Raw genomic sequence first — 23,986 nt, 5'->3', positions numbered from 1 at the left:
CCCTTTTCAAAGAAGCTCTCCAGCGACGTTTATTTTTTACTCATTTTGGCTAGGGTTAGTTTGTAAGCTTACCAACAGTGTGACTGAGACAAGTGCGCATTGCGGGAAAGAGGCGTGGACGGAAGTGGTAAATAAAATAATGGGGGCGGGCCACGCGCAGACTCACCGCTCACCTCCTGCTGTGCGGCCTGGTTCCTAACAGACCACGGACCGGTACCGGTCCGCGGCACGGGGGTTGGGGACCCCTGCTCTACGCAATGTGTGATGTTTGCAATATTTTTTGTGATGTCTCTAAAGGTGCTCTGACTGAGCGACTGACTTAATTTTTTGTTCTCACTCACGTTAACAAAGCTGAAAATGTATGTTAAAAAAAACACATCTATATATCTAAAAAGATAGTATTTATTTAAACAAACACGTGCATTTCTGTGGGTGCCAACACACACGTGGTTACATGGGACGCAGGGGTCATAATCTCAGTGTAATTGTTTGAGAAAATTGTGATAGGCAAAGCACTTTGCTCGTAAGGAGAATACGGCAGCCAAAGGAGAGAATGCATATTAAGAGAAAATCTACAGTGGAAATGGAGAGATAAAATAAATCGGAGGTGGTGGACCAGTTGCTACATTGACGGACCATCAAACATAAGCTCATCTTGAGGAGGCTTTCATTCAGAAGTTGATTGCTGATAATACCGAGAGCTAGAGTGATGGACGCGTGGGTAGTGTCGGAGACGGGGTGTATGCGTTACCTCCACGCAGGTCTCAATCTCCGTGTACTGGTTCATGATAGGCAGGATGGCCTCCATGGTGCTGTGGTCCACCACGTCAGACTTGTTACCAACCAGAATGATGGGAATCCTGTGGAATTAAGTCACGGCCCGGCAGGCAAAAAATATGATCAATACCTTTAGAATTGGTAAAAAAAAAATCAAGCGATTTACATTGGCAGTAATGCAGACCCAATTTGTGTAAAACATTTTCTTTAACAAATAATGTATACCTATAACAATGCTTCAGGTGTGGGGAGGTCCTCATGCAGCAATGGACTAACAATAATAGTTTCTGCCCCTGTCTCCCTGCGCTCAATTTAAGCCTACTATATACATATGGATAGTTTTATTTCTCCAAAGCAGCATTGATGACAAACGCGGTTATCGATGCATTGTTGTGCCTTTGCACATTGGTAGCAATCATATTTTAGAAGAGACAATTTTTTTATGGTACGTTAAAAGGCAGGAAGGACAGTTTTGATGACAGAATGATTGGCTATATTGTACTTTGGACTGCAATTAGTTCCATAATCTATCTTTACAATGATGTATATCTGAAATTTCAGTGTTACCCCTCATACATGTTTTTTTTTTCCAGGAACATTGCTTTCTTCCAACATTCCAAATAGCAACAAGCTAAACTTGAGTGAATTTCAATAAAGTGCATACATTCACAAAGTATGACATTCACAATATACTAATTTTCAAAACATCTCAATGCAGGAACCTTCTGAAAAGTATCTGAGTGACACCATTCTTGGTTCATGAAGGGCATTATTATTGTAGGAAGGAAATGCAAGTCAATACTTTAAATTATATTGTGCAAACAAAGGCTGCGATGAGTCATTATATAATGGCAAGTGCATTTGTGGGTCAAGTCTGAGAATAGGTGCCAATCACAATGTAGAACACCTTATGCACATAAATACAAACACCAGTAATTAAGCAAGCAACATTTTCCGGACCACAAGAAACGTAGAGAAATGTCACACAAGCGGAATAACACTTTGCAATGATGCATAGCAGACAAGAAAATCACAGTAGTAAACCATGCAACATTGCATTCCACTACAGTAACACAATTATTTTCCTGGAATGTTTTTTTTTTACAACTTCGAACATGTGGTGTCAATCAGCATATTATAAATAAAGGGGTATTTTCAATTTATTATGATACCACAAGGGCATATTCACAGCTGGGCTCATATGCATTTGTGTCTCACCGCTCATCTTTCTCAATAGTTTCATTGATGAGAGGAACCCATTTACTTGTGATCTAAAAGAAGAACAAAGATTTCATTATATTTACTTACTAAAACGCATGATATAAATTCAGTGCAGGCTTAGCAAAAAACAAATATCAAAGCAAACCAAATAATGAATTGGGTGTACAGTAAACACGAAACAATATAAATGATTAAAGAAAAAACATTACGGAAAATTGCACTTGCCTTTTCAATGGAACGTTCATTGTCAACTGCATACACAATACAGATTACATGTGCCTGCAAGAAGCAATACAAACAACATTGTTTTGGCCTTGCAACCTTTTTACAAATACACACATAGCAGTGGTGATTCTGATGATATCCAAATATTCGTGCTCGTTTTGAGGTTGAATGCTTTAACTCCATTTAAAATAAAGTAACACTTTGAGATAAAATCTGCAGTTCTAAACAACACCAATTTTAACAATGTGCAATGCTACCGACAAATTAACCCACACGTTACTCCACTAGGATTATACATAACAACCATCACTCCAGGTCACTCTTGCAATTGAGACTATGCTGGTCTCTTGGGTTCTCACCCAGTTAAACAAAATAAATGTTTTACTTTTGTATAGAGTGTTGGCAACGTCAGAATACACTTCACAGTACATGGTGATATAAAACACATCGTTTGTATCGCTTTTCGCTTCCTAATTCCAACCGTGTTGCACAGATTAAGCGAGTGAACAAGGTGGGGGGTTCAGCTCAGCTGTGACCATGACCGAATTAACAGACATCCTCACAATGGAGTGTGTCTGGCAGGTGCTGGAAACTGTATTTGGACTTTGCAAAGTCTGTACATAACCTTCAAGTTACATAATAACCAGGTCAGATGCTCATCATCAGCAATAGCAGAAGACTTAAGAAGTTATTTATATGAAGGACATTAAGAGCTAATGCTATCCTAATCAGTCACATGATCCAATCTTGGACTAATCCTCCCAAGAAAAAAGTAACTCAATCGACTGTGTTCTCTACAAGTAAATGCTAACTTTGGCAACGGATAACTAAATCATGCAGCATAACACATTGAAGATAGCTTACCCTTAAAATTTCATCTTGCAAATCATCATCTGTCTGTTCTGCAGCTGCCAGAGAAAAAGGAAAACACATTAACTTTTTTGACAGAAGCAGTGTAATTAGTTTCACAACTTTGCGAGAAAAGTCGTCAACTTGACAACACGATCTCAATATAGCCCCACCTACCGGAATAGTCAACAATGTGTGTGGGCACTTTTTCTGGCGTAACGTCGGCTGGAATAGTTATCTCTTCAGCGCGGGCCGGCACCTGAAAAACAAAACAAATCAGGCCAGAAGTCAGCGTTTGAAGGTTATTGTCACCACATCTTTGGTCGCATACCACACGCAGCCAAACCAGTAAAATCTGGACTCAACTACGAAAATAACTTCAACGGAAAGAGATATTTCTAAGAAAGGTAACGTATTGTAGGTATGTGTACGTAAATTACGAGTAAAGTGCTCGGAAATGTTTAGCCGTTCGTGTTCATCTCACCTCTTCTGGAAACTCTTCACTCACAAGGGACATAATGAGTGAGGTCTTGCCCACCTTGGCTGTACCACGCATGCGACAAATGACAAACATGCAACAATGAATTACTGGGGGAGTCAATATAGACGTGCACGTAGAGCTATTGTGTGTCCACTGCTGGATGAGGGCCTTCCCACGCCATGTGGATCGTGGTGATAATGTAAAGTACACGAATACAGTACAATAGATTTTGCTGCACCACCCTCTGCTGCTCACCACGTAGCCCCCGCAGAAGCCTACAACGCCTGTCTGATTTATGCATGGTCGCTCATCCAAGTCCACTCAACCCTTTGAAGCTTTCAAGACCGGGCGAGAACGGACGCATTCCAGATCAGTTGGTCATTGGGCATGGCAGTTAATGTTCGTTACTGGACGCAGGACGAACGACTACCTAAAAATGTAATTTCATTCATTACATGCGACAATTACACAACTTATCTGTCCGTAAAAACACGGCGTTCCAAGTTTTTCCACACCAATATCACAGCGACGTAAATGATTGTGCTTCAACGCGTGCATTACAAAGTGTAAAGCCAACGATGCACTGCATCGATAACATCACGTGCGTGCACCGTGTAAGTACAATAAAGCTTGTTCAGACATGCAGACAGACGATGGCTCATCTTCGACTTATCTTGGCTTTAACGTAACAAGCGTTTAGGCCGAGTCAATTGGGTTTTAAATGGCATCTCAGGCCGCAGTAACAACCGCTTCTTAGCTGTGTGCGTATTCTTTATATAAAAATAACTTTTTATCACGGGCCATGATCTATCCACTGTTGAAAGAAGGCCTTCCCCACGAACTCCGCGTGCATGTCCTATGGAACACGTAGCATTCCTCAGAAGTCAATCCCGTCGTTTATTTATGACCATTAGCCATCAATCATCCCTTTCCGCCCGACTTACCTAACTCACAGCATATATCAGACCTACGTAAACTGTAAAGGATAGACCACGGTATACACGATATGCTTTACAATAATTGCTATATTCCCTAAATACATAAAGGAATAAGTGGACGGTATCATATTCAGGCACAATGTAACTGTTTAAGACACTGCACAAAGTTTGTTTCCAATCGATAGAATAGTGCTAAAGACAATATAGCAAAGGGGGTGAGCCGAAACGTCTACGTTGATTTTACTCTCAACTAAAAAATATTTTGATTCGTTACATGGGCAACGTAAACTCACAAAAGCGGGTCCAGCGAGTTCAAATGTAAATATTTGTACAACCGACTCGACGCATTGTGGGTGCATGAATACTGCAAAGTATGGGCACAAACGCGTTAAACCTTCCATCGTATAGAAAGGCAACCGCGTCACACAGCACGCAATTAAACTGTTCGCGGGGCAATAAAGTTCACGAGCCAGTCAGTACACGTTTCCACGAGTGGGACAGGCTGCTACGCCCCACCCTGCTCAGCCGGGGACACCGACTCCAAACCCCGCCGCTCAACTAGGCCACAACGGAGGCTGCAAAATTACGACCGCGAGGCCTACCGCCAAACGGCCCGACTCGCGACGGTCACTCACGCTCTCCCACGAGCAGGATTCGCACATCCTTCTTCATGGCTCCCGGTCGCTTTGCTGGGGGGGGAGGGTGGTGTGGGGACACGCCGTGCGGGAGCAGAGTTGGTTGGAGGGGGAGATTTCGCGATCGTCTCCCCAACCGCGCGCTTCAACGGAGCCCGCGCTGCGCGACCTCCATGTCTCCGCCGCCGAGACGAGGTTGCCGGCCAATGGGAGCGCGCCGTTGTCGTGACGTCACGGTGTCTCGCGCGGGGTCACGACCTCCCCCCGCCCCTCCCCCCCGTGGCCCCTCCCCCACCGGTCAGGGTGGTGCTTACGAGCGCCGCGACACGTGCGTGGTTGAGGCTGAGCGCGTGCCGTGCAGCACGTGTCTCACCACCCCTACCCCCCCCTGCACAGCTGTTCCCGCTCCTCGACTTACGAACAAATACGTCACCCCTTGTTCGTAAGTCGAATTGTTCGCGAGTGCAACTCGACTCTAAACACGGGGAATTGCTTTAAAGGTTGTGTAACCTCCTCTGGATGCCACTGGTTCGTCACGTTCTGCATATTTAGATGCCACCACGGACATCTATTGTACGGCGGTTGAACTTACAACTCTCGGTCAAAATAGGCAACTGTACATATGGACAGGTTTATTGGTATCTATGAATGTTCGTAAAAAGAGTCAATGTAGTGGAAGGACAGGCCCCGACTTACGAACGGGGTTACATTCCTGGGCCCTGTTCGTAAGTCGAGTCGTTCTGGAACTCAGCGTTTAATAATTTAATTGTACTGTACGTAACGTTCAGTGTTATAAAGTGTGTTATATTCCAACTAAAAATGTATTGTTAAACTTTTAAACTATAAAAAAAATTGTACATTTGCATGTGATATTGTAATGATTACTATATAGTAAATAAAACGTATTTTCACTTACAGTATCTTGAGTTCTGATGCTGGCTTTCTTGTGGGGAGCATTTCTAGAAGATTCATTACATCTCACAGAGCCGAACAAAACACATTCCTGCGGAGGGAGCTGGTAGGAACGTTGGGTTGCTCGGTCAATGGCCAGGGTCAACGGCGGCGTGGTGTATTCCGCGAATATGCCCGACTGTGAGGGTGGGCACAAGCCGGCGTGAGTAGGTTAAACGTTGAGTTTTATAAGGGCACCACGGGGTGACCAGCCCCTCCCCACCCAGCCCCACCTTCCCCACCCTCCCCTCCCAAATGGTTGTTTGTGCTGGGTGTATTGAGAACCAGTCAGAGGCGAATCTAGAAACCTCCCAAGAGGTGGAGGCAGACCCAAAATGCCAATATATAGAAATACGGCCCATTCTAATTTTAATACTCCATCGTGAACACCCCCCTTCTCCGCTCTATCCGGATCCACCAGTCGTGATGCATGGGTGATGGTGAAACAGGCATTGCAGACCAAAGAGCAGATGAGCAGATGGCGAGATGGTGGGAGACTGTCAGGGCAAACCTTGAAGGTTGCGGGGGTCTCCTGTTGCAGCAGCTGCGGGATCTGACAGAGGGTAGAACAATTATTGCCGAGGTGTGGTGGTGGTGGCATAAGTGGTTTTGGCCACAACTTCCTTGATCTAGTAGAATTGTGATCAGAGGGGTAACGTGGAAAATAATATAATCGTTTTTTTATAGAAATATAAGCTACAAGACACACCCCAAACTTCTGCCCATTACAAAGATGAAAGATCCCCCCATAAAGCCTAACCGAGATTTTGCACAAGTGCTGCTAGCGGGCACCTATGAAGGCCAGCACGATACACGAGGTGGATGGTCAGCACTACGCCCGGTCGCCTTTTTATCCCCAGTGACAGGCTTACACATTATACCAGGTACTCATTGGAGGAAGATTAGATCCAGGGAAGGCCCAGGAACGGTTTAGATTATCGTCACTGGTTTTGGCCAGGAGTGGGAATCGAACTGGGGTTGCCAGGTTCATCCTGCAGCACACTAACCACTGCTCCACCAGTGGTAAGCGCACGTGTGCCCAGTACGCATCTGGTCACACACACTTACACCGGATTAAAGACAAACCTATAGGGGTGCCTCTTATCCAAATAGGCAATTTATAGGCATATAACTTCACTGCCGTATTCATACATCACCCGGTTGGTGGAGGTTGAAGCATACACGTAGGACCATCGTGCAATACAAACGTTCCTTTTGCTGCACTGCCCTCTGTTTGCAATGAAACCCCACAGACGCCTATAACACCTGTTTTATGCATGGTGATCACTAAATAAAGCACGATCCAAGCTCAACCCAGCTTCAACTTTCTGTTTATAAAACATTTATTACTGCCAGATTTTCACTCCAGAACGTGCTGTTTATTTTTTATATAGAGTTGTTACTCAGTAGATGTTACCGTGTTATCTAACAGGTGCAAGTTAACTCAACACAGCCAAGAGAATTGAGTAAAAAAAATACTTTAATCATACAACAAAGTTAACTGCATTCGCAAATATATCGTATGTACACATTCCGTATGTTGATGAAGCACATCAGCTGTTGTTCCACCAAGACAGCAACCCGAGCCCTGGCTCACTGATGGAAGCCTGCACACAGTCAATGTGAACGCAAACATGTTACTGCACCCACCACGGGTGCCATGAATAGCACACGTGTTTAAAACCACAATACAGTATTCCCTCGTTATTCGCTAGGGATATGTGTTCTGGAGATGCTCGTGAAGAGTAATTTTTTTTGCTGATGATTTTAAATTACCTGGAATACAAAAGCTATTAAGTAGATTTTAAAAATCATTAAACATTTTTTCTAATAAAAAGTAAATACAGATATGAAAGTATTAAATAATTCTTTATGCATCAACTTACCTAAAAAGCATAATGCTGCGCTATTACACCACTTTATCTCATCACATTCTCTCTCGTCACTTAATCTCCTCACTTTCTTCCTCTCTCTTTCGATGCAGTGAATAGCGTTCCAGATGCGATTCGCGGATAGCCAAAATTGCGGATAGCAAGCTGGTGAATAACGAGGGAATACAGTACACGTGCAAAAAACATCCACAGGTATTCAAGCCCGTTCCAGTTTGCAGCACACAATCGACACGAATAGTCGTTTGTTAATCTGCTTCTGAATGAAGCCACAAATCCACACTGATCAGCAAATAGGGTCAAATAACCTGCATGGCCCATGCACAATCTGCATCAGAAAAAAACATTTCTTCGAGACCATGTGGACCACATTTTATATAATCTTGTGCTTTTTTGTATTCATTTAGCTTACACGAAAAAATAGTTTTCTATTCAATGCACTCTTTCCCTCTTTCCGTTATAAAGCATGTCAATGATTCATAACACAATCATCTGAAAACTTGTTTTTGGAGGTTATGCAATGACACACGTGTTGTCAATTGTACTTTAATAATGGTCACGGGTAGCTTGTGTTGCAGCGAACAATCGAGGAAGCCATCCAATAAACACTTAAGGCCCTGGTATGATGAAAAACATTGTCCGGAAAGGCCTATTGGACAAGGGAAATGTTACTTTATTTCAGTTTGCGGTGGACAGGTGGCTCAGAGGTCAGAGAGTTGAACCGGCACAGCTGAGATCATTGGCTTGAAGCCGTGACTAAACTGGGTTTTCAAGTGTCGTGCGTTGATGGTCTCAGCCAGATCACCAATGACTGCACAAAAATCACATTACATTGGTGTTTCACTCAATTGGCTAATGACCGTCGTGCGATAAACATTACGCTGGGTGGCACGGCGGGTTGGAAATGCTGTTCCCTACGGTGTGGATCAGAGTTCACTTGAAGGGTTCTTGAGAGGAGCTGCATAAGATCAGCTTTCACAAATCATTCTTATACACAAAGGGTTGCACTGATCTACGAGTTCTGAATACATACTTAATTTAATGACTTGATGTCAATTAGGAGAAAATAATGTTCATATATATAATTAGTTTATTCTTTTATTGACACTTCGACCACTCAGCCAATGCCACCCACCACTTACTTGTCACCACTTTCCCATCTCTAAAATAGGTTGAAGACCAAGGCATTGCCCAGCCGAAACAAGGTGTATTTTAAATTTCGATTTAAAGCATTCGTGACTGCAGGAATTCATCTTCTTGGTTCTTTCGGTAAAGTCACGTAGAAGGGAAATAATAAAATAATAAAAATAAACATAATAAAATACAATTCTTCAGACGCTGTCTTCAGACTCTGTCTTTCCGACAGCCCTGTTCTTCACCTGACGGCTGCTTGCGTTGTGGCCGAAACGTCGTGAGAATTGTATTAAATGTTTAATTTTAATTATTTTATTATTTCCCTTCTACGCGACTTTAACGAAAGAATCAAAAAGGAGGTGTATTTTGTCCGTACCGTCAGCGAGTACGGTGCTTGCTTCTTCTGGAAGTCCTCGGCCGGCACGGAAGCCGCACCGGACCCCGACGTTGCCGCCGCCGCCGTGCCGTCTGCGGCGGCCTCGGGGCCCGACGGTGTCGTGTCCACGAAGGTCTCGTCCATGACGCGGAAGCGAACGTCCTCCCCAACGTCCATGAAGAGGTCGTGGGTGCCCTCCTCCGTCTCGTACTCCCACACCCACACCTGCTCGCCGTCATCGCTGCGAGCGTGCGTCAAGGCAAACGTGCGGCGGGAACGTGTCCGTGTGTGTGTGTCTACAGTCAAATCTTAATTATCTGGGTGAATTAGTCGGTGAGAAGTGGCCCGGATAAAATAAAAAAACATGTATATTAATCTAACTGTGTAGGATTTCACAGTTGTGCTGTACAACTGTCCAATACGTGTTCAGCTCATACCATGTGTTTTTCATCACCATGTCCGATGTTTCGCTCCACGTGTTGGGAGCTTCTTCAGCAACAAAATTATTCCAAAACTGAATTATGCAGTTTGTTCTGTCCTGAGACGTCAGACATCATCCTGAACAACATGGGGTACAATCCAAAAACACCGAACAGCTATAAGGCTATAACAATGTAGAAATATTTACTTGCGTAGAATGGGGTGAGGTGATAGGATGTAATTTGTTCTTGTTGATGTCACGTAGGCTCTGAGTCACAATCCCCAGATCAGCGAGGAACAGTTCATGAGCCAGTAGCGTGTGCGTGCGAGGACATCTTATTTATTTATTTACTCTACAATACTCCGTTTGGTAATAATGGTTGTTTGCAATTTCAGCACAATTGCCAATGGTTGCTATGAATTAACGCGACTTCCATTTGCGTCGCTAATTATGCTACTGTACACGGTTACAAAAGTCCCTTGCAGGATATTACCAGGATTACACAATTATAAAAACTAGCTCATACAAGTTGTATTGAGCTGGTTGGCAAGGGTGAAAGACGAGATACCAGAATTTCAGTTGGCTTCAAGAATGACGTCTCGAGAAGGATACAACTTGGACGGTTGCTGCAACGACTCTGGGGGGATGCGAATGTCATCGAAAAAACCCAGCGACACTGAAAACAGAACAAATTCACATATGAAATTAGAAAAATCACGATAAGGAATCAACCTAACTCTAAACGTAGGCTTTCTCGACCAATATTATGATTGATAATTAGTCACTCTTGACTCGAGATCTGAGCTGTTAACCTACGGATGCTTGGATGCAATCTCCAGCGAAGCGTCATTCACCATTTTAAAGTTGTGAGATAGCTTTTCATCAACAACACCGGTGCTGCTGCCAAAGCCGTAATAAATGTGGCCCGTTTGATTCACGTGACACTTTAAAAAAATATATGAATCAATCTTTCTGTTGAAAGATGTCCAATTAAATGTACTCGAATTGCACACCTCTGTACAAGCAGCAATGGACAAACAGTACGCCAGTAAACCATAGCTGTTATATTTGGAATACACCCGACATGAGGATTTCTCAACTCGAGTTCTTGCAACCAATTATGGTACGGCTTTCCAAGTTTACAAAGTCACCTCCGTTCAAATGCAAATTAAGTATTTATCGGAATCAAATGTAGGGTGATTTAATCATGCTCCTGTCTATTTCTGCACTCTCACCTCACTCTATTCTCCTCTCATCTCCCTACTCCCTTCCATGCCCTCTCTCTTACCTGTCCCTTCTCATCTTACTCTACTACTCCCCTTCACGCAACATCCACTCCATCAACAAAAACCTTGTAAAATCCCGCAGTCAACCTTCGCCCAGTGAGGTCACTCATTCTCTTATGCTGCCGCCACATTCTAGAATTTCCTTCTCCCAGCTGTCAACTCCCAGGCAGCATCCATAAAAAACAAATCTTCTGCCTACGATTGCCTTCATAAAATAAATATCCCCACCGTTTCTGTCCAGCGCCTTGAGATGTGTTCACTTTTATATGCTGTTTAAATTGCAGTTAGATTATACTACAGGTGTAAATGCCGGGTGACCAGGACTGGGCATGCGAATGTGAAGACATGAAGTTGTTCAGACTCACCCTGAACCCCCTCTTGACTGCAACACTTGATCTTGCCGATGATGATCTCATCCAGAAATGGGCGGAACACCACGAACCGGAAGTGAACTGAGGGACACATAGCGGCAGTGTTCACATCAAGGGGCAAATGTTAGCCTTGGTGCATGTGTGTGTACTTTGAAAGTCTCCAAGTGTACCTAGTCTGGCACAAGCGCCATGGGGACACCACCACCACTTAAGAGGCGAACGCCGATTTTTGTTGATGTATGTTGAACTTCTTTCGCACCGTACGTAGCCGTGCTAATCGGTGGTGCAGGAAATCGGAGGTGCGATAAATGTGTGCGTGAAACGGCACCTTTGGTGTGTGATGCGCCATCGCCAGGGAACACGAAGGAGTCTTCCATCTTCGTAATGTCGTACAGGCAGACGCACAGCCCCACGTTGTAAACAACCTGCCGGAACAGCAATATCTGCTCATCTCCAATCGCTCCTGCAAGATTGTCTGCCTAAACAAATGCTGATAGAAAACAGTGGGTCAGTAGACCTCCTGAGCCTGTGTTCTTCATTTGCAAGGCCCGCGGGCCACTGGGGGCCCCTGGTGGCCTTTAGTACGGTCCCCAACAATACACAAATGGGAAAACACTCCCCATGATCATCATCATCGTGCTGTCAATCCCCAATGGTGTCAAAAATGTGGCGGTCCTCACAATGATGATGCCTTATCGGCGAAACTGCCCCCCCCCCTCTGAAAATTAGTGAAGAACACTGTCCCTCGGCTCATGGACCGTGATTTATATTGGTGATCACCAATAATTTACCAGACAGGAGATGGCAGTGTCGAGTGTCGCCACTTCGAATATTGTGCACGCAATTCACGGGGCAGACATTCCAGTGAAGACCCTCAAGACCAAGCGAGGCTGGCTCCTTGGTAAATAATGTCAATCATGAGCATTCGATACAAAATGCGCCCATGGTTTCCGATTCACGGGTCGCACACAGTACGCGATACGGCAACGTTTGACAGCGACGATTATCATGGAACCGAAAGATCCAACACGGATTCATATTCTTAGGTTTTTTCGGTAAAGTCACGTAGGTAAAACATTCATCTCTTGAGGAAGGCCAGCGTCTCGAGAAGCTGTGATTTCTTGTCTCGTTGTCTGTTAAAAACTCTAACAGATAGGTGGAATTCCTCCCCGTAGAGGGCATTAATTCTAGATTTGAAACCTAAGAATAAGAATCCTTGCAGTCACGAAAGCTTCAAATCTAGAATCCAACACGGATGCAGCGCCCTGGCGATTTATTTTTGGAATTGCGTGGACGACAACTCGCATAATTAACAGTGCGCTTGGGAAACAACCACTACAGCTAGAAGGGATGATGGCCAATGACGGAATGGCAGTCCAAGGATGGAACGCGTCCACCAGGGGGTAACACATACCGTGGGGATGGAGCAATGAGAATCTGCTGGTGGGCAGGTTTCTACGTGAAGCGTCCACATCGCAGGATGGCGAGAGAGATTGCGACGGCTTTGGGGTGAACCTTCATCCAGCAGTGGCTCGAGCATGAATGCCGATGAGTGGATTTGGCCAAATACGATACCCCCCCCCCCCCCCCAAAATGAGGATCTTCTCTAAAAAGTCTCGAGACTGTCAGGGTTAATAAAGTCCTGTATTTAGTGCTACAGTGTTTATTATGATTATTATTATTAAGTGGGGTGGAGCGTTGCCGATGCCCCCATGCCACGTGGCGGATTTGGGCCCCATCCTGCACCGACACCCCCCCCCCCACACAACTGTGACCAACACAACACACAAATACCCCCCCCCCCGTGACCAACACAACACACAAACACCCCCCCCCGTGACCAACACAACACACAAATACCCCCCCCCCCGTGACCAACACAACACACAAACACCCCCCCCCGTGACCAACACAACACACAAATACCCCCCCCGTATAACCTTATATCATACTGTTGGGGCAAGTGCTGTGAGCGAACACCTTTGAAGGCTGGCACGGTACACAAAAGGATCGGGTGGCAAGCACCACGCCCGACCGCCTTTGTCTCCCCAGTGGCGATGTTTTTTTTATTTTACACACACCGCACCAATGAGTCATTTGAGGCCGAGCCGACCTTGGGGTGGCCCAGGACCGGATCAGCTTATATCGACACCGGTCGCGGATTGAGCAGTTGTGCAATTGTAGCCGCCGCAACAATATAACAAAGTCTACGCGTGGCAGCGCCATCATCATCCTCCTCACCTTGTTGGCGAGCTTTTTATTGAGCTCCGAAGTCACGGCCTCGTTCAGTTTCACCCCGAAGTTCCATGGCGGGATGCGGACAGTGTCGCTCATCTCTACCAGCAGGAACATGGCCAAAGCAAAGGACACGCACGCAGCAGCAGCAGCAGCAATCGCGAAACAAACGCCGGCCTCAGTCAACCAGGGCCTGCAACTAACAACGCCACCACCACCGCCACCACCGCCGCTAACCCGACTATGACCAGGCACGGGGCTGTTACGGGAGTCTCATCTGGCACGAGAGTGAAAATGAAACCCTCCGCGTCGGCTTGTCAAGTAAGAGAAGATACACCGCGGCTCGATTGATAATTCTCTTAACACGTGCGGAGAGCGGGAAGGGGGGAGAAGTGGGTCTTACGAGCGGCCCAAACACGTGGGAGGTGGGGGGAGGGGGTGGGGGGAGGAGGTGGGGGGAGGTGGTGGGGGGAAGAGGTGGGGGGAGAGGGAAGGTGGGGGGAGGGGGTGGGGGGAGGAGGTGGGGGGAGGTGGTGGGGGGAAGAGGTGGGGGGAGAGGGAAGGTGGGGGGAGGGGGTGGGGGGAGGTGGAGGGGATGGTGGGGGGTGGAGGGAGGAGGTGGTGGGGGGAAGAGGTGGGGGGAGGAGGTGAGGGGAGGGGGGAGGTGGGGGGGTGGAGGGAGGGGGTGGGGGGAAGAGGTGGGGGGAGAGGGAAGGTGGGGGGTGGAGGTGGGGGGTGGAGGGAGGAGGTTGGAGGTGGAGGGAGGAGGTGGGGGGTGGAGGAGGTGGGGGGTGGAGGAGGTGGGGGGTGGAGGAGGTGGGGGGAGGAGGAGGTGGGGGGTGGAGGAGGTGGGGGGAGGAGGAGGTGGGGGGAGGAGGAGGTGGGGGGACGAGGGAGGAGGTGGGGGGTGGAGGGAGGAGGTGGGGGGTGGAGGGAGGAGGTGGGGGTCGCGAGCTCACCACCCCCCACCCCGATATCCGGTGACGTCACGCCGCCCCGGCCGATGACGTCAGAGGGGGACCGCGGATCTCCGCCCCGGCGTTGTTGGTGAGGCCGCCTCCTCCTCCTCTTCGTCGCGACCCCTCTCCGCCTCCTCCTCGCCCTCCTCCTCGCCCTCCTCCTCATCCTCCTCGCCGCGCCGCCGCGTCTCCCGGCACTCTTCGTCGTCTCCCGCACGCTCCGTCGTCCCGCGTGTGGCCTCGGGTCGTGGCACAGGTGAGGGATCTGCGGCCGACTCTCGGGGGTGGTGGTTGGGCCGAGCCGGGTTCCCCTACCGGAAACGGTGCGCCTATCGCGGCAGAGCTCGCTAGCACCACGGCGTGTTGCGCGTCCGACTAGGCCGCATTCGCCGGCGTTCTCGGCGGCTCTCCGCTGGGGTTCGCCTCGCGTTGAGCGGCGTCCGGAGAGACTGTCGGGGGGTCAGGGCTTGTGAATCGCGGGCTCGTGGATGGATGGTTTGAGCCCGGCTGAGCCGAGCCGGCTACCCCTACCACGACCAACACGCGCTGGCGACAAAGCGCTTTGTCTGCCCTGAGCCTCTTGTGCTGAACAATAGGGGGGCACCCGAGGGCGCGTGGACGGTCACTTTGCCGTGCGTGCTGTTGTGTGCGTCCTGTGTGTGTGTGGCCGAGTATGACCCGGAGCTTCGCATGGAGCGATAGGCAAAGGTAGCTTCCAACTGCGTTACGCAGCTGACGAAATTTAAAAAGCTGCTTGTTTGGTCGGATAGAGTGGGCTTAACAGGCGCGGCGCGGACTAGGGGAGAGGTGGGCTGATGTGGCATGGGGGATATGGAGGTGAGAGGACTTGGCGATGAACTGGTACCAGCGGTGTGAAGATCGATCTCTGCGGAGGAGGTTCGTGCGGGACGCTGCTGAGCAGTTGAGAAGCTACAGCCCTCAACAAGGGAGGGCGGTAAAAGTGTAGCAAATTGGCACAGTGAGAAGCACAGATGGTGCATCTGTAATCTCGGCCGGTCATCCCATAAAACCTGGGTCTGCTCCGTGGCCTGCCAGCGGGCCTTCGACACTTCATGTGGATCTAAAGTGCACCTAGCCTGGCACGAGTTTTGTGGTGATGCCCCCGTCACTTCGTGGCGAATGGCGGCTGGTCTGGTTGTCTGTACCGGTCCGCGCGAGTTTTATTTTGTCGTCTTTGTGTGCTTGTTTATACGGCTGTGTGCATGTGTGAATTTGTGTTGTCTTTTTATGTCTTGCTGTGTCAATTTGTCGTCTGTTTTTCGTCTTTTGTATGTACGAGTGTCTTTGTTTTTCTGTGTGCATGCGTGTGTATTGGCTTTTGTGTGGTTCTCTGTGAACGTGTCTTTTGTACGTATAAGTGCCTTTGTCTTATGTTTGCGTCTTAAGTTGTTTTCGGTGCGCGTGTAAATTGTCCTTTTGTATGTTTGAGTGTCTTCTCGTAGACATTACTGCATGTGTATTGTATCTGAGTGTGAATTTGTTGTTTGGGTGCATGTCTTTTTTGTATGTGTATTTGTGTGGCGTTATGGCTGCAAGTGTGCGGGGGTTGTCTTTGTATCCGGTCTATTGTGTACGTTTGAAGTCATGTGGGTGTGTATTAAAGTACATAGGTGTTGTATTAACATATGCGTCTCACGGCTGTAACAGGAGCTCGCTCACAATATTTGCCCCCACTGTGTCTGGCTTTTATGGGGCAGCTTTGACCGTATGCAGATGTCTGGAGAGTTGTTGGCACACTGCTCTGTGATCTTCGCTTCCCCAGGTTCGAGTCGCGGGCTTGTGTTGGCATCACTACGCCGGTGGTATTAAAATATGTTCTGGGTTTGCCCGAGTTCCACTCAGCCATAAATACGAATCTGGTGTGGTGTGTCCATTTATTTTCAGGGAGGAGACAAAAAGGTGGCCAAATGTAGTTGTCACACCACCACAGCCTCGTGAGCCGTGGCCAATTTATTAGATGCTCGCTAGCAGCGCTTGACTCAAAAGTTAAAATGGATTGAGCTGGGATCTGTGCAAGTGTGTTTATACAAGTCTGTCTCAGCGCTCATTAATCTGTGAAGTTCACTCAGGGGAGAGCAAAGCTGGCAACGTGGCACCCTCTCCAACATTGTATAGAGCACACAAACGTACACTACGTTTAATTTCTTCCAATGCGGTAAACATTGCTTGTACAGTATATGTATATATGGTTGCATTGCATAATGTTAAACAGGTTATTTTAGTTTTGATGACTTTTAATATTGCTTGTGAGCGTAGTCACCGGTGTTTGTGCTACTACTACTACATGGGTATTTACAGTTGCGCTGTATAGCTCGGATGTGTGTTTGGGTTGTGCTGTGTTATTCGGCATGAAGTCTTGACGTTACTCTCCACGTGCTCGAGACCTTGACGCTTTGAAAGCTGCCACCATTCGAGTAAGACGTCAGACATGCTGGGAGCTTGAAGATGCTAACATCACACGAAACTAAACGTCTGACATACTGCGCCTACAACCAGAAAACTCATCGGAGAGCTATATAATTGTTTTGTGTTAGATGGCATAACCTAGGTCTGTTTTATACCCTTCATTAAGATGCATTGTTTTTTTACCACTCTTTTAAAGGCAGGATGTGTCCACACCACCCGTTGGCGAGTACCCCCTCTCATTGTTCTGTTGCGCGCGATTGCAGGAAACCGATGCCGCACGGAAAACCTTAAGCGGCGCCAGCCCGACAGCTCGGGACGGAGGGAGGTGGAGGAGGTGGTGGAGGACGGGGAGAGAGCGGCATGGGGCAGTGCGTGGAGCGGTGCAGGCGGGACTCCCGTGATTCTCCACAGACGCGAGACAAAAATGGCAAGGGCGTTGGTGGTGGCGCGGTGTCGGGAGGCAAGCTGGCGTCACAGGGTGGTGGCGCTGCCAGCCCGGCGGAACGAGCGCCGTGCCCTGACAGAGGCGTGGGCACGGCGCCCTCGCGTGGAGTTCCGTCATGTAAAGATCCCGGAGAATATCCGACAACGGACACCAAAGATGGAGCAGAAAGCGTGGGGATTAAGGTATAACAATTGTTAGCAGTGATGATTTCATGATTGCGATAGTGTTGAATATTATGGTAAGCATGTTATCGTCCCTGAAGAAATAATGTAAACATGTAGCCATTTTGTCAATCCACTGCTGGATGATGGCTTGCCGACGCCTGTGTGGGTCGTGATAGTTATTTTACGACACTTCACATTGCTCAATACGGGTTGGAAGCCCTGCAACCCAACCCTGTGTGCATCGTGGTTGAATGGGTTGAGCAGATTCAGTATTTAGTAATTTCCTTCATCATGGATGGCCTAATTGAGTCTACATTCTCCTTTCTGAGGATTTAATGGGGTGAGGCAAATTCCATTTTTAATATTTTACATGCGAACGCAATCTAAAGTATCCTGAAAAAAATCCACAGCACGGATGTATCACAAACCCATTTCCTAAATTGCCATCTGGTAACCTTGCACCCGAGCAGGTGGAAGTGAGAGCACTTGATGAAATTTGCATGATCCACAAACCCTGCCTCCAGACAAAACCCTCTTGTGTCTTTTCCAAACACAAAGATCCCCTGTGTAGCCTTGAACAGACTGCTGGAGCAAGTGTTGTTACTATGTATGTTGAACTTCTTTCGCACCGTACATAGCCAACTGTGCTCATCGGAGGTGTTGGAAGTAAGCACCTACTGATGCCTGCACGGCGCAAGAGGAAGGGGTGGTGTGGCCAACACCACATGCAGTTGTCTTCGTCTATTACCATACCTTGTGCCATGCTAGGTGCATTGTATGCCAAGTGAAGGCATAGACCAAGATGTTATGACAAAAACAACCCATATTTCCTCGAAGTGTCAAATGTTAATACAGTGGTGTGTTGTGCTCACATCTACCACAGTGGCAAATGGAGGCTTTACTCTTGTGCGAGGTGTTCTTACATTTTACGACTAAAACATGGCAGGAAAAATATTTACAGATGCATACAAAGCCTCGAGCGACCATCATGTCGAAACAGGTTGTTATATATATAGTCAACTCGGAATCAGAATTTTTATCCTGGAGAAATCCAATGAGCTATGAAGCCCTTTTTTTACAGATGTCCAGTAGGAGTGGGCTTTGCAGCAAAATCAATCAATTTGATTGTACTTTTTTTGCTTCCGTGTCTGTGCTCCCTACCCCTTTAAAGTATTGTATTTCAGGCATGTGCCAACAGGACCAGCGATACAAGCCCACCCCCACCACATGATATTGGCCTTCATAAATACCCAGTTTCATTGCACATTCACTTGGTTTCGCGCAGGTCGAGTCGGGCGTTCTCATCTCTGCGCTGGAGGAGCAGGAGTACTCGGAGCAACGCATCGCCGAGATGTTCCTGCGCTACCGCGACGCCCGGGAGGACGCCGTGCTCGCCGATGGCATGGAGCGGTTCCTTGCCGATCTCCACGTGGAGCCCGCAGACTTCGTAGTGCTGGCGCTCGCGTGGAAGTTCCAGGCCGCCACCATGTGCCGCTTCTCCAGGTGCCGGCGCTGCCCAGCCATTGCCCTCCAGGCACTCGCAGTGACCTTTAAAGCTATGATGCTCTAGAGCAGTGGTTCTTAACCTGGGGTGCACGCACCCACGGGGGGTGCGAGACATGCCAAATTTTTTTAGGAGGTAAATAATAGAAACACAAATGAAGCACAGGGCACGTATGTTACATTAACATGCTAATTTTTACTTGGCAGCCCTTATTGGTGAACAACCCACCACCGCCACAGTCGCTGCCCATAACTTACATTATCATTGGCTGCTGACATTTGGGCTACGCCAATTTCAAACCTTTATAAACAGTTGTCTTTTGAAGCTAACCTCCCTTTTCCTGATGATGACCGCTTGTGTTGCGATCGAAACGTCGTAGTTTTTTTTAATTTTTTTATTTTCTTTGAACCTATCTATGTGACTTATTCTATTGTGTTTGCTGACACGCCAGATAATGGGTTTATTGCAGAGGTCGACAACCTGCAGCTCCGGAGCCACATGAGGCTTTTTAATGACTTCTTGGTGACATTATTTATTAAGCACCATCTCGTATTCACGTACATTGCGGCTCTTGAAATATCGATTTATTTTTTTCCCTTTACGGAATTTGAAAAAAACGACTCGTTATTTTGGTTGTCGATCCCTGGGTTCGCCTGTCTGCGGGGCCAAGTGACATTTTGTGACGGGTACGAACGTTTAATCACGCGGCGTCGTGGGGGTTATTTCACCGTACTGCACCCCACTGGTAGGTGCAGATTGGAGAAGGGGTGGGGATGGGCATGACTGGTTAAGATTTCGCTTGCTCACAGGTGTTAGCTATGGACGGAAATTGAACTAGTGTCACTGGGTTTGGAGCACGATGCGCGAACCGCTGCACCACTACTCCACTGCACTTTTGTATTTGTCATTGCATAATAGACCAAAGGTACAGATTAAATTAGTAACAGTGCAGTGGTCTTGAAAATGAGGTGTGCCTGTGCTCTTGTTTTCTCTCTAATCATCCTGCCCCCCCCCCCACCTCGGATCTCAGGGAGGAATTCGTGGGAGGTTGCCGAGCACTGCGTGCCGACAACACCAAAGCCATACAGACTCGCTTTCCCGAGCTCATGTCCGAGGTGCAGACGGAGGAGAACTTCAAGGAGCTCTACCGCTTCACCTTCAACTTTGGCTTGGATGCCGAGGAGGGTAATGACTGCACAACGCAAAATGTGAAACTTTGCTGTCGGGCAGTGCCGCGTCGTCCTGTGCCAGAATGGTCCTGGCAGGTGATGGCACAGAACTTCTGCTGAAGTCACTTTATTAGAACTCTGTATCCGCACTTGGAACGCACCTCTGAATGTACAACCTAAAGCACCACATTGGAGGGCTATACAGCACAATTCCAAAGACGTATGCATTCGTACCCCATTGGCTTTGTTTGTGCATGCCATGCAGTGGCTAACGAGCTTTTCTGCATGGTTGATGCGTTCCAGGACAGCGTGCGCTGCCATGCGAGATGGCGATCGCGCTGTGGCGGCTGGTGTTCTCCCAGGATCCACCTCACATCCTGAGCCGCTGGCTCGAGTTTCTGTCGGAGAACCCAGCGGGCATTCGTGGAGTGTCGCGCGACACGTGGAACATGTTCCTCAACCTGGCGCAGACCGTCGGCTCGGACCTGAGCTCCTACAGCGAGGACGAGGCGTGGCCCAGCCTCTTCGACGCCTTTGTCGAGTGGGAGCTGGAGAGGAGGCGGCGAGAAGAGAGCGGCGGCGGGACGTTGCCCGGCGGGCTTGACGATGGGGGTGGCGATGACGAAGGCGACGACGAAAAGCGGGAAGATTGTGTCGTGGGCGGAAAAGCCGACCCTTCAGGCATTGGCCTGCAGCAGGGATGAGCTGCATCAGGGAAGGTCTGTTATTCCATTGGTTGTCCTCGATTGCGGAAATTACACGCGGAGGAGAGGAAGTTAAAAACAACCGTCCCTTTACACAAACGTGGCGCTGTCGCACAGGTTACACTACACACGGTGGGTTTTCAGTGGCGACGGTACCATCGGGGCAAGGCGTAAGGCCGCCCCTTTGGCACCGCCGGGTTCCCCCGTGTGTCCTTGCACTGCCCATGTGGCCACGATGTCCGAATTCCCGGGTAGACGCCCTTCACCGCAGAAGCGCAGACGTGTCTCGTCCCTGTGCTCACAAATGCAGTTCCACCACTTGGTGCTAAGTGACCAATTTGGACAAAGGCATGAGGATAATACAAACGAAATTGTCCTTTGTAATTCTTTAACGAGACGTCCGGCTTGCAATGGCAGCCGCAGGCGCAGACCGCATGTCTGTATAAGTAACAAACATTTTGCGAAGAACCGTTTGATTTTTATTTTTACTGTGTTGCGAGACGATGTTGCATCGGAGTTAATTTTTCTTGAAACCTCAAAATACCAAAAGTGGCCATCAGGAACTAAAAGTGCTCGCCGAAAGGAATCTGTCCACAAATCACTTGCGTTTGATGGAATTTGAACGCAGTAAAGTGACATGCAGTTGATTGCAATTTTTCCCCTTTCCTTTTAAAAAACACTTGGCTTGTGGCATTTTTGCCGAAGCCACGCACTAGAGTGGGGGACATTTTTACCCACGAGTGATTCTCTCTCACTGCAAATGTGAAGTTGCACATATGCCTTCGAAGGTATGCAGGTTGACAGCTTTTGTTTTTCGTAGCATAAATGTACATTGGCTGGATGTTGATAGTGCACATTGGAGGAGAGTTTGTGCTTCGCAGTTGGCGCATGGTGGCGAGTGTTAAGGGTTTTTGACCGTTTTTTGCTGGATTTTGTTGTGCACGCCACGAGTGGCGATCTGGGCTTGCAGAGTGTGGCCGGGGCTGGGTGCCGAATCGGCCACACAGTTTACGATTTTTATGTCCCCAGGTGCGTTTCTAAACCTGAATGCACATGTTTTGTATGCGAGACTGTTTTGCTGTTGCTGGTGTGTTGGTGGCGGCGGATGCTGCCGTGTTAAACTTGAACTTTGTATTGACGTTAAGCATTCTTTTTTTTTGTGTCGCTTAACGTCGCTGTTGGCTTGTGTAGAATTCACGTCCCAAATTGAGTTCGAGAATTAAACAAGAAAAAAAAAAAAAACCTTGAGTAAAAGTCCAGCCGCACTGTTCTTTCATAGGTTTTTGTATTTATATTTATTTTTTAATATATTTCACGTTGTTTGAAATTCTGATTGACCTAACGAGTCCATTGTCTTTCTTGCCTCTGCAAAAAAAACCATCAGCACATTTGTACTTTCCCTACTTGTAGCTCTGAGGCTTCCACAGAGGCAGGTTTGAGGTCAGGTTAAAATTCCTCATGCGATTTTGTTAAGCGATTTTTGTTGTTGTTGTTGACAACACATTATAGTGGGGTCGGCAATGTCCTCAGTTGGTCTCCCTCTGACTTGATGTTCAGTGCTTCTCACGAACATCCGATTGCAGAACCAACAAATTAACTGCAAAAGTAATTGAGTACCACTCACTGTGCTGTCCAAGAGGACTTCTAATTTGCCCAGTTCTCTCCTAGATGCTGCTAGCCTCTCACTGACCCTGCCTTTGTCCAGCCTTTTCCCCTCTTACTCTCCTTTTATTTTTCAAGCAATACTTTGTGTCCTGTGGGCCCTTTCTTTTATTGCCTGTCCAGTGACCTCAGCGGTTCATGCCCAGTTGTGTTTTTTTGGCTTCTGTTCCATCGTGCGTCACGGACGAGATGGGGGCATGATATGAAGGGATTGCGCAGTTTTTTTGTACAGATGATATTTTGTTGCCAAGGAAGATCACTTTATACCATTAAATGTTTGTATTTTATATACCTGTTTCTCGTGTGGATTCTTTCATCGTTCCAAATGTGTTTTTGGTGGTATTTGCCACAGGGGTGCACCTCCATGCTGAGACATCTGTCCTGTCAGCTTCTTTTATCAGCCTTTTACAGATATTATTTTTCCACTTTGTCTTATTCACATTTTATCCTACTTGTGTTGCCATTTTCATGTCAGTGAGACAGAGTACGTTCGAATCTCTTGAGTGCATCGCACCAAATTGGAGGACCGTTGGACCTATCTCTGAGATCAATTCAAGTGACTTCTGGTCCATGACGTAGGGAGGGCAGCACTTTCTCACCTGCCCTGCCATCGGGAATAGGCTTCATTGCACGACCATAAACATAGAAATTATTATAGCTGGAATGTAATAGTCAGTTGGTGACGACCTATCTCCGCTTGAGAACCCTTTTAAATCGCAGGTCGCTGTCCGGATGTGAAATCATGATTTCAGTGGTGCCAGCTCCATTGCGGTGACCTCTTGCGACGAGTAAAGGGATTTTAACATCGGCAAACACTCGGTAAATCGCAGGGTTCATTTTTCCAGACACGGTCTTAAAAAATAATTTGAGTCCATAACGGTGGATACTGTTTTATTTAGGTTCTGTATTCCATAGAACCAACATTCAAATGCTTTTGTAAAAAAAAAAACTGCATAATGTTCGGGGCTCTGGTGTGCAGCTCTCCAATGTGTTTTTGGGTTGATCAGCAGGCGGTAAAACCCAAAAACACTTCGCTTATGTATGCATTTTTCGATTTTAAGCTTTCGTGACTGCAGGGATTCATCTTCTTAGGTTCTTTTGGTAAAGTCACGTAGAATAGGAATAATAAAATAATAAAAATAAAACATAATAAAATAATTCTC

The 23,986-nt window shown here is 47.4% G+C and overlaps 3 protein-coding genes across 6 annotated transcripts in view; 1 reads left to right on the top strand and 2 right to left on the bottom strand.

Annotated features, from left to right (window-relative positions):
• Positions 1–5,361, bottom strand: part of LOC133353602 (mitochondrial Rho GTPase 1-like) — a 38,444-nt gene extending 33,083 nt beyond the window's left edge. Inside the window, exons 1-7 of one of the 4 annotated variants that reach the window (XM_061569972.1) lie at positions 5,127–5,361; positions 3,557–3,615; positions 3,250–3,331; positions 3,088–3,131; positions 2,224–2,277; positions 1,996–2,048; positions 752–860 (exon numbers count right to left, since the gene is read on the bottom strand). In XM_061569972.1, the coding sequence (XP_061425956.1) occupies positions 752–860; positions 1,996–2,048; positions 2,224–2,277; positions 3,088–3,131; positions 3,250–3,331; positions 3,557–3,615; positions 5,127–5,163 (438 nt within the window). In that variant the 5' untranslated portion in view covers positions 5,164–5,361. Of the gene's footprint in view, positions 1–751; positions 861–1,995; positions 2,049–2,223; positions 2,278–3,087; positions 3,132–3,249; positions 3,332–3,556; positions 3,616–3,808; positions 3,947–5,126 lie in introns of those variants that run through there. The other 3 variants (XM_061569971.1, XM_061569970.1, XM_061569969.1) reach the window with 3 other exon arrangements.
• A 2,079-nt stretch (positions 5,362–7,440) lies between these two features.
• On the bottom strand, positions 7,441–14,219 carry POLR3H (RNA polymerase III subunit H). The gene is made up of 6 exons (XM_061569967.1): positions 13,796–14,219; positions 11,883–11,979; positions 11,549–11,635; positions 10,510–10,573; positions 9,477–9,717; positions 7,441–7,684 (listed from the first exon to the last, which is right to left on the bottom strand). Exons 1-6 carry the CDS (start codon positions 13,904–13,906, stop codon positions 7,631–7,633), a joined length of 654 nt encoding a protein of 217 aa, XP_061425951.1. The 5' UTR covers positions 13,907–14,219; the 3' UTR covers positions 7,441–7,630.
• A 650-nt stretch (positions 14,220–14,869) lies between these two features.
• LOC133353528 (DCN1-like protein 3) lies at positions 14,870–23,212 on the top strand. The gene is made up of 5 exons (XM_061569837.1): positions 14,870–15,004; positions 17,439–17,802; positions 19,070–19,287; positions 20,319–20,473; positions 20,761–23,212. The coding sequence occupies exons 2-5, from the start codon at positions 17,536–17,538 to the stop codon at positions 21,159–21,161; spliced, it is 1,041 nt and encodes a 346-aa protein (XP_061425821.1). The 5' UTR covers positions 14,870–15,004; positions 17,439–17,535; the 3' UTR covers positions 21,162–23,212.
• The last annotated feature ends 774 nt before the right edge of the window (positions 23,213–23,986 follow it).

Source organism: Lethenteron reissneri, chromosome 44, assembly GCF_015708825.2.
Source record: "Lethenteron reissneri isolate LAM-NWPU_2019-01 chromosome 44, ASM1570882v1, whole genome shotgun sequence".
Taxonomy (NCBI): domain Eukaryota; kingdom Metazoa; phylum Chordata; class Hyperoartia; order Petromyzontiformes; family Petromyzontidae; genus Lethenteron; species Lethenteron reissneri.
The sequence above is the reverse complement of the archived record's forward strand: the minus strand, read 5'-3'. Positions and strand labels throughout refer to the sequence as shown.

What these genes read in the sequence shown, in the direction of transcription:
- POLR3H (XM_061569967.1), bottom strand. Translation starts at nt 13,906, where the DNA reads ATGTTCCTGCTGGTAGAGATGAGCGACACTGTCCGCATCCCGCCATGG. An exon ending in TTGCAGCAACCGTCCAAGTT is followed by an intron (nt 9,718 to 10,509) that starts GTATCCTTCTCG and finishes GCACGCTCGCAG; the next exon opens with CGATGACGGCGAGCAGGTGT. An exon ending in AAGCACCGTACTCGCTGACG is followed by an intron (nt 7,685 to 9,476) that starts GTACGGACAAAA and finishes GACTGTGTGCAG; the next exon opens with GCTTCCATCAGTGAGCCAGG.
- LOC133353528 (XM_061569837.1), top strand. Translation starts at nt 17,536, where the DNA reads ATGGGGCAGTGCGTGGAGCGGTGCAGGCGGGACTCCCGTGATTCTCCA. An exon ending in ACCATGTGCCGCTTCTCCAG is followed by an intron (nt 19,288 to 20,318) that starts GTGCCGGCGCTG and finishes CTCGGATCTCAG; the next exon opens with GGAGGAATTCGTGGGAGGTT. An exon ending in TGGCTTGGATGCCGAGGAGG is followed by an intron (nt 20,474 to 20,760) that starts GTAATGACTGCA and finishes GATGCGTTCCAG; the next exon opens with GACAGCGTGCGCTGCCATGC.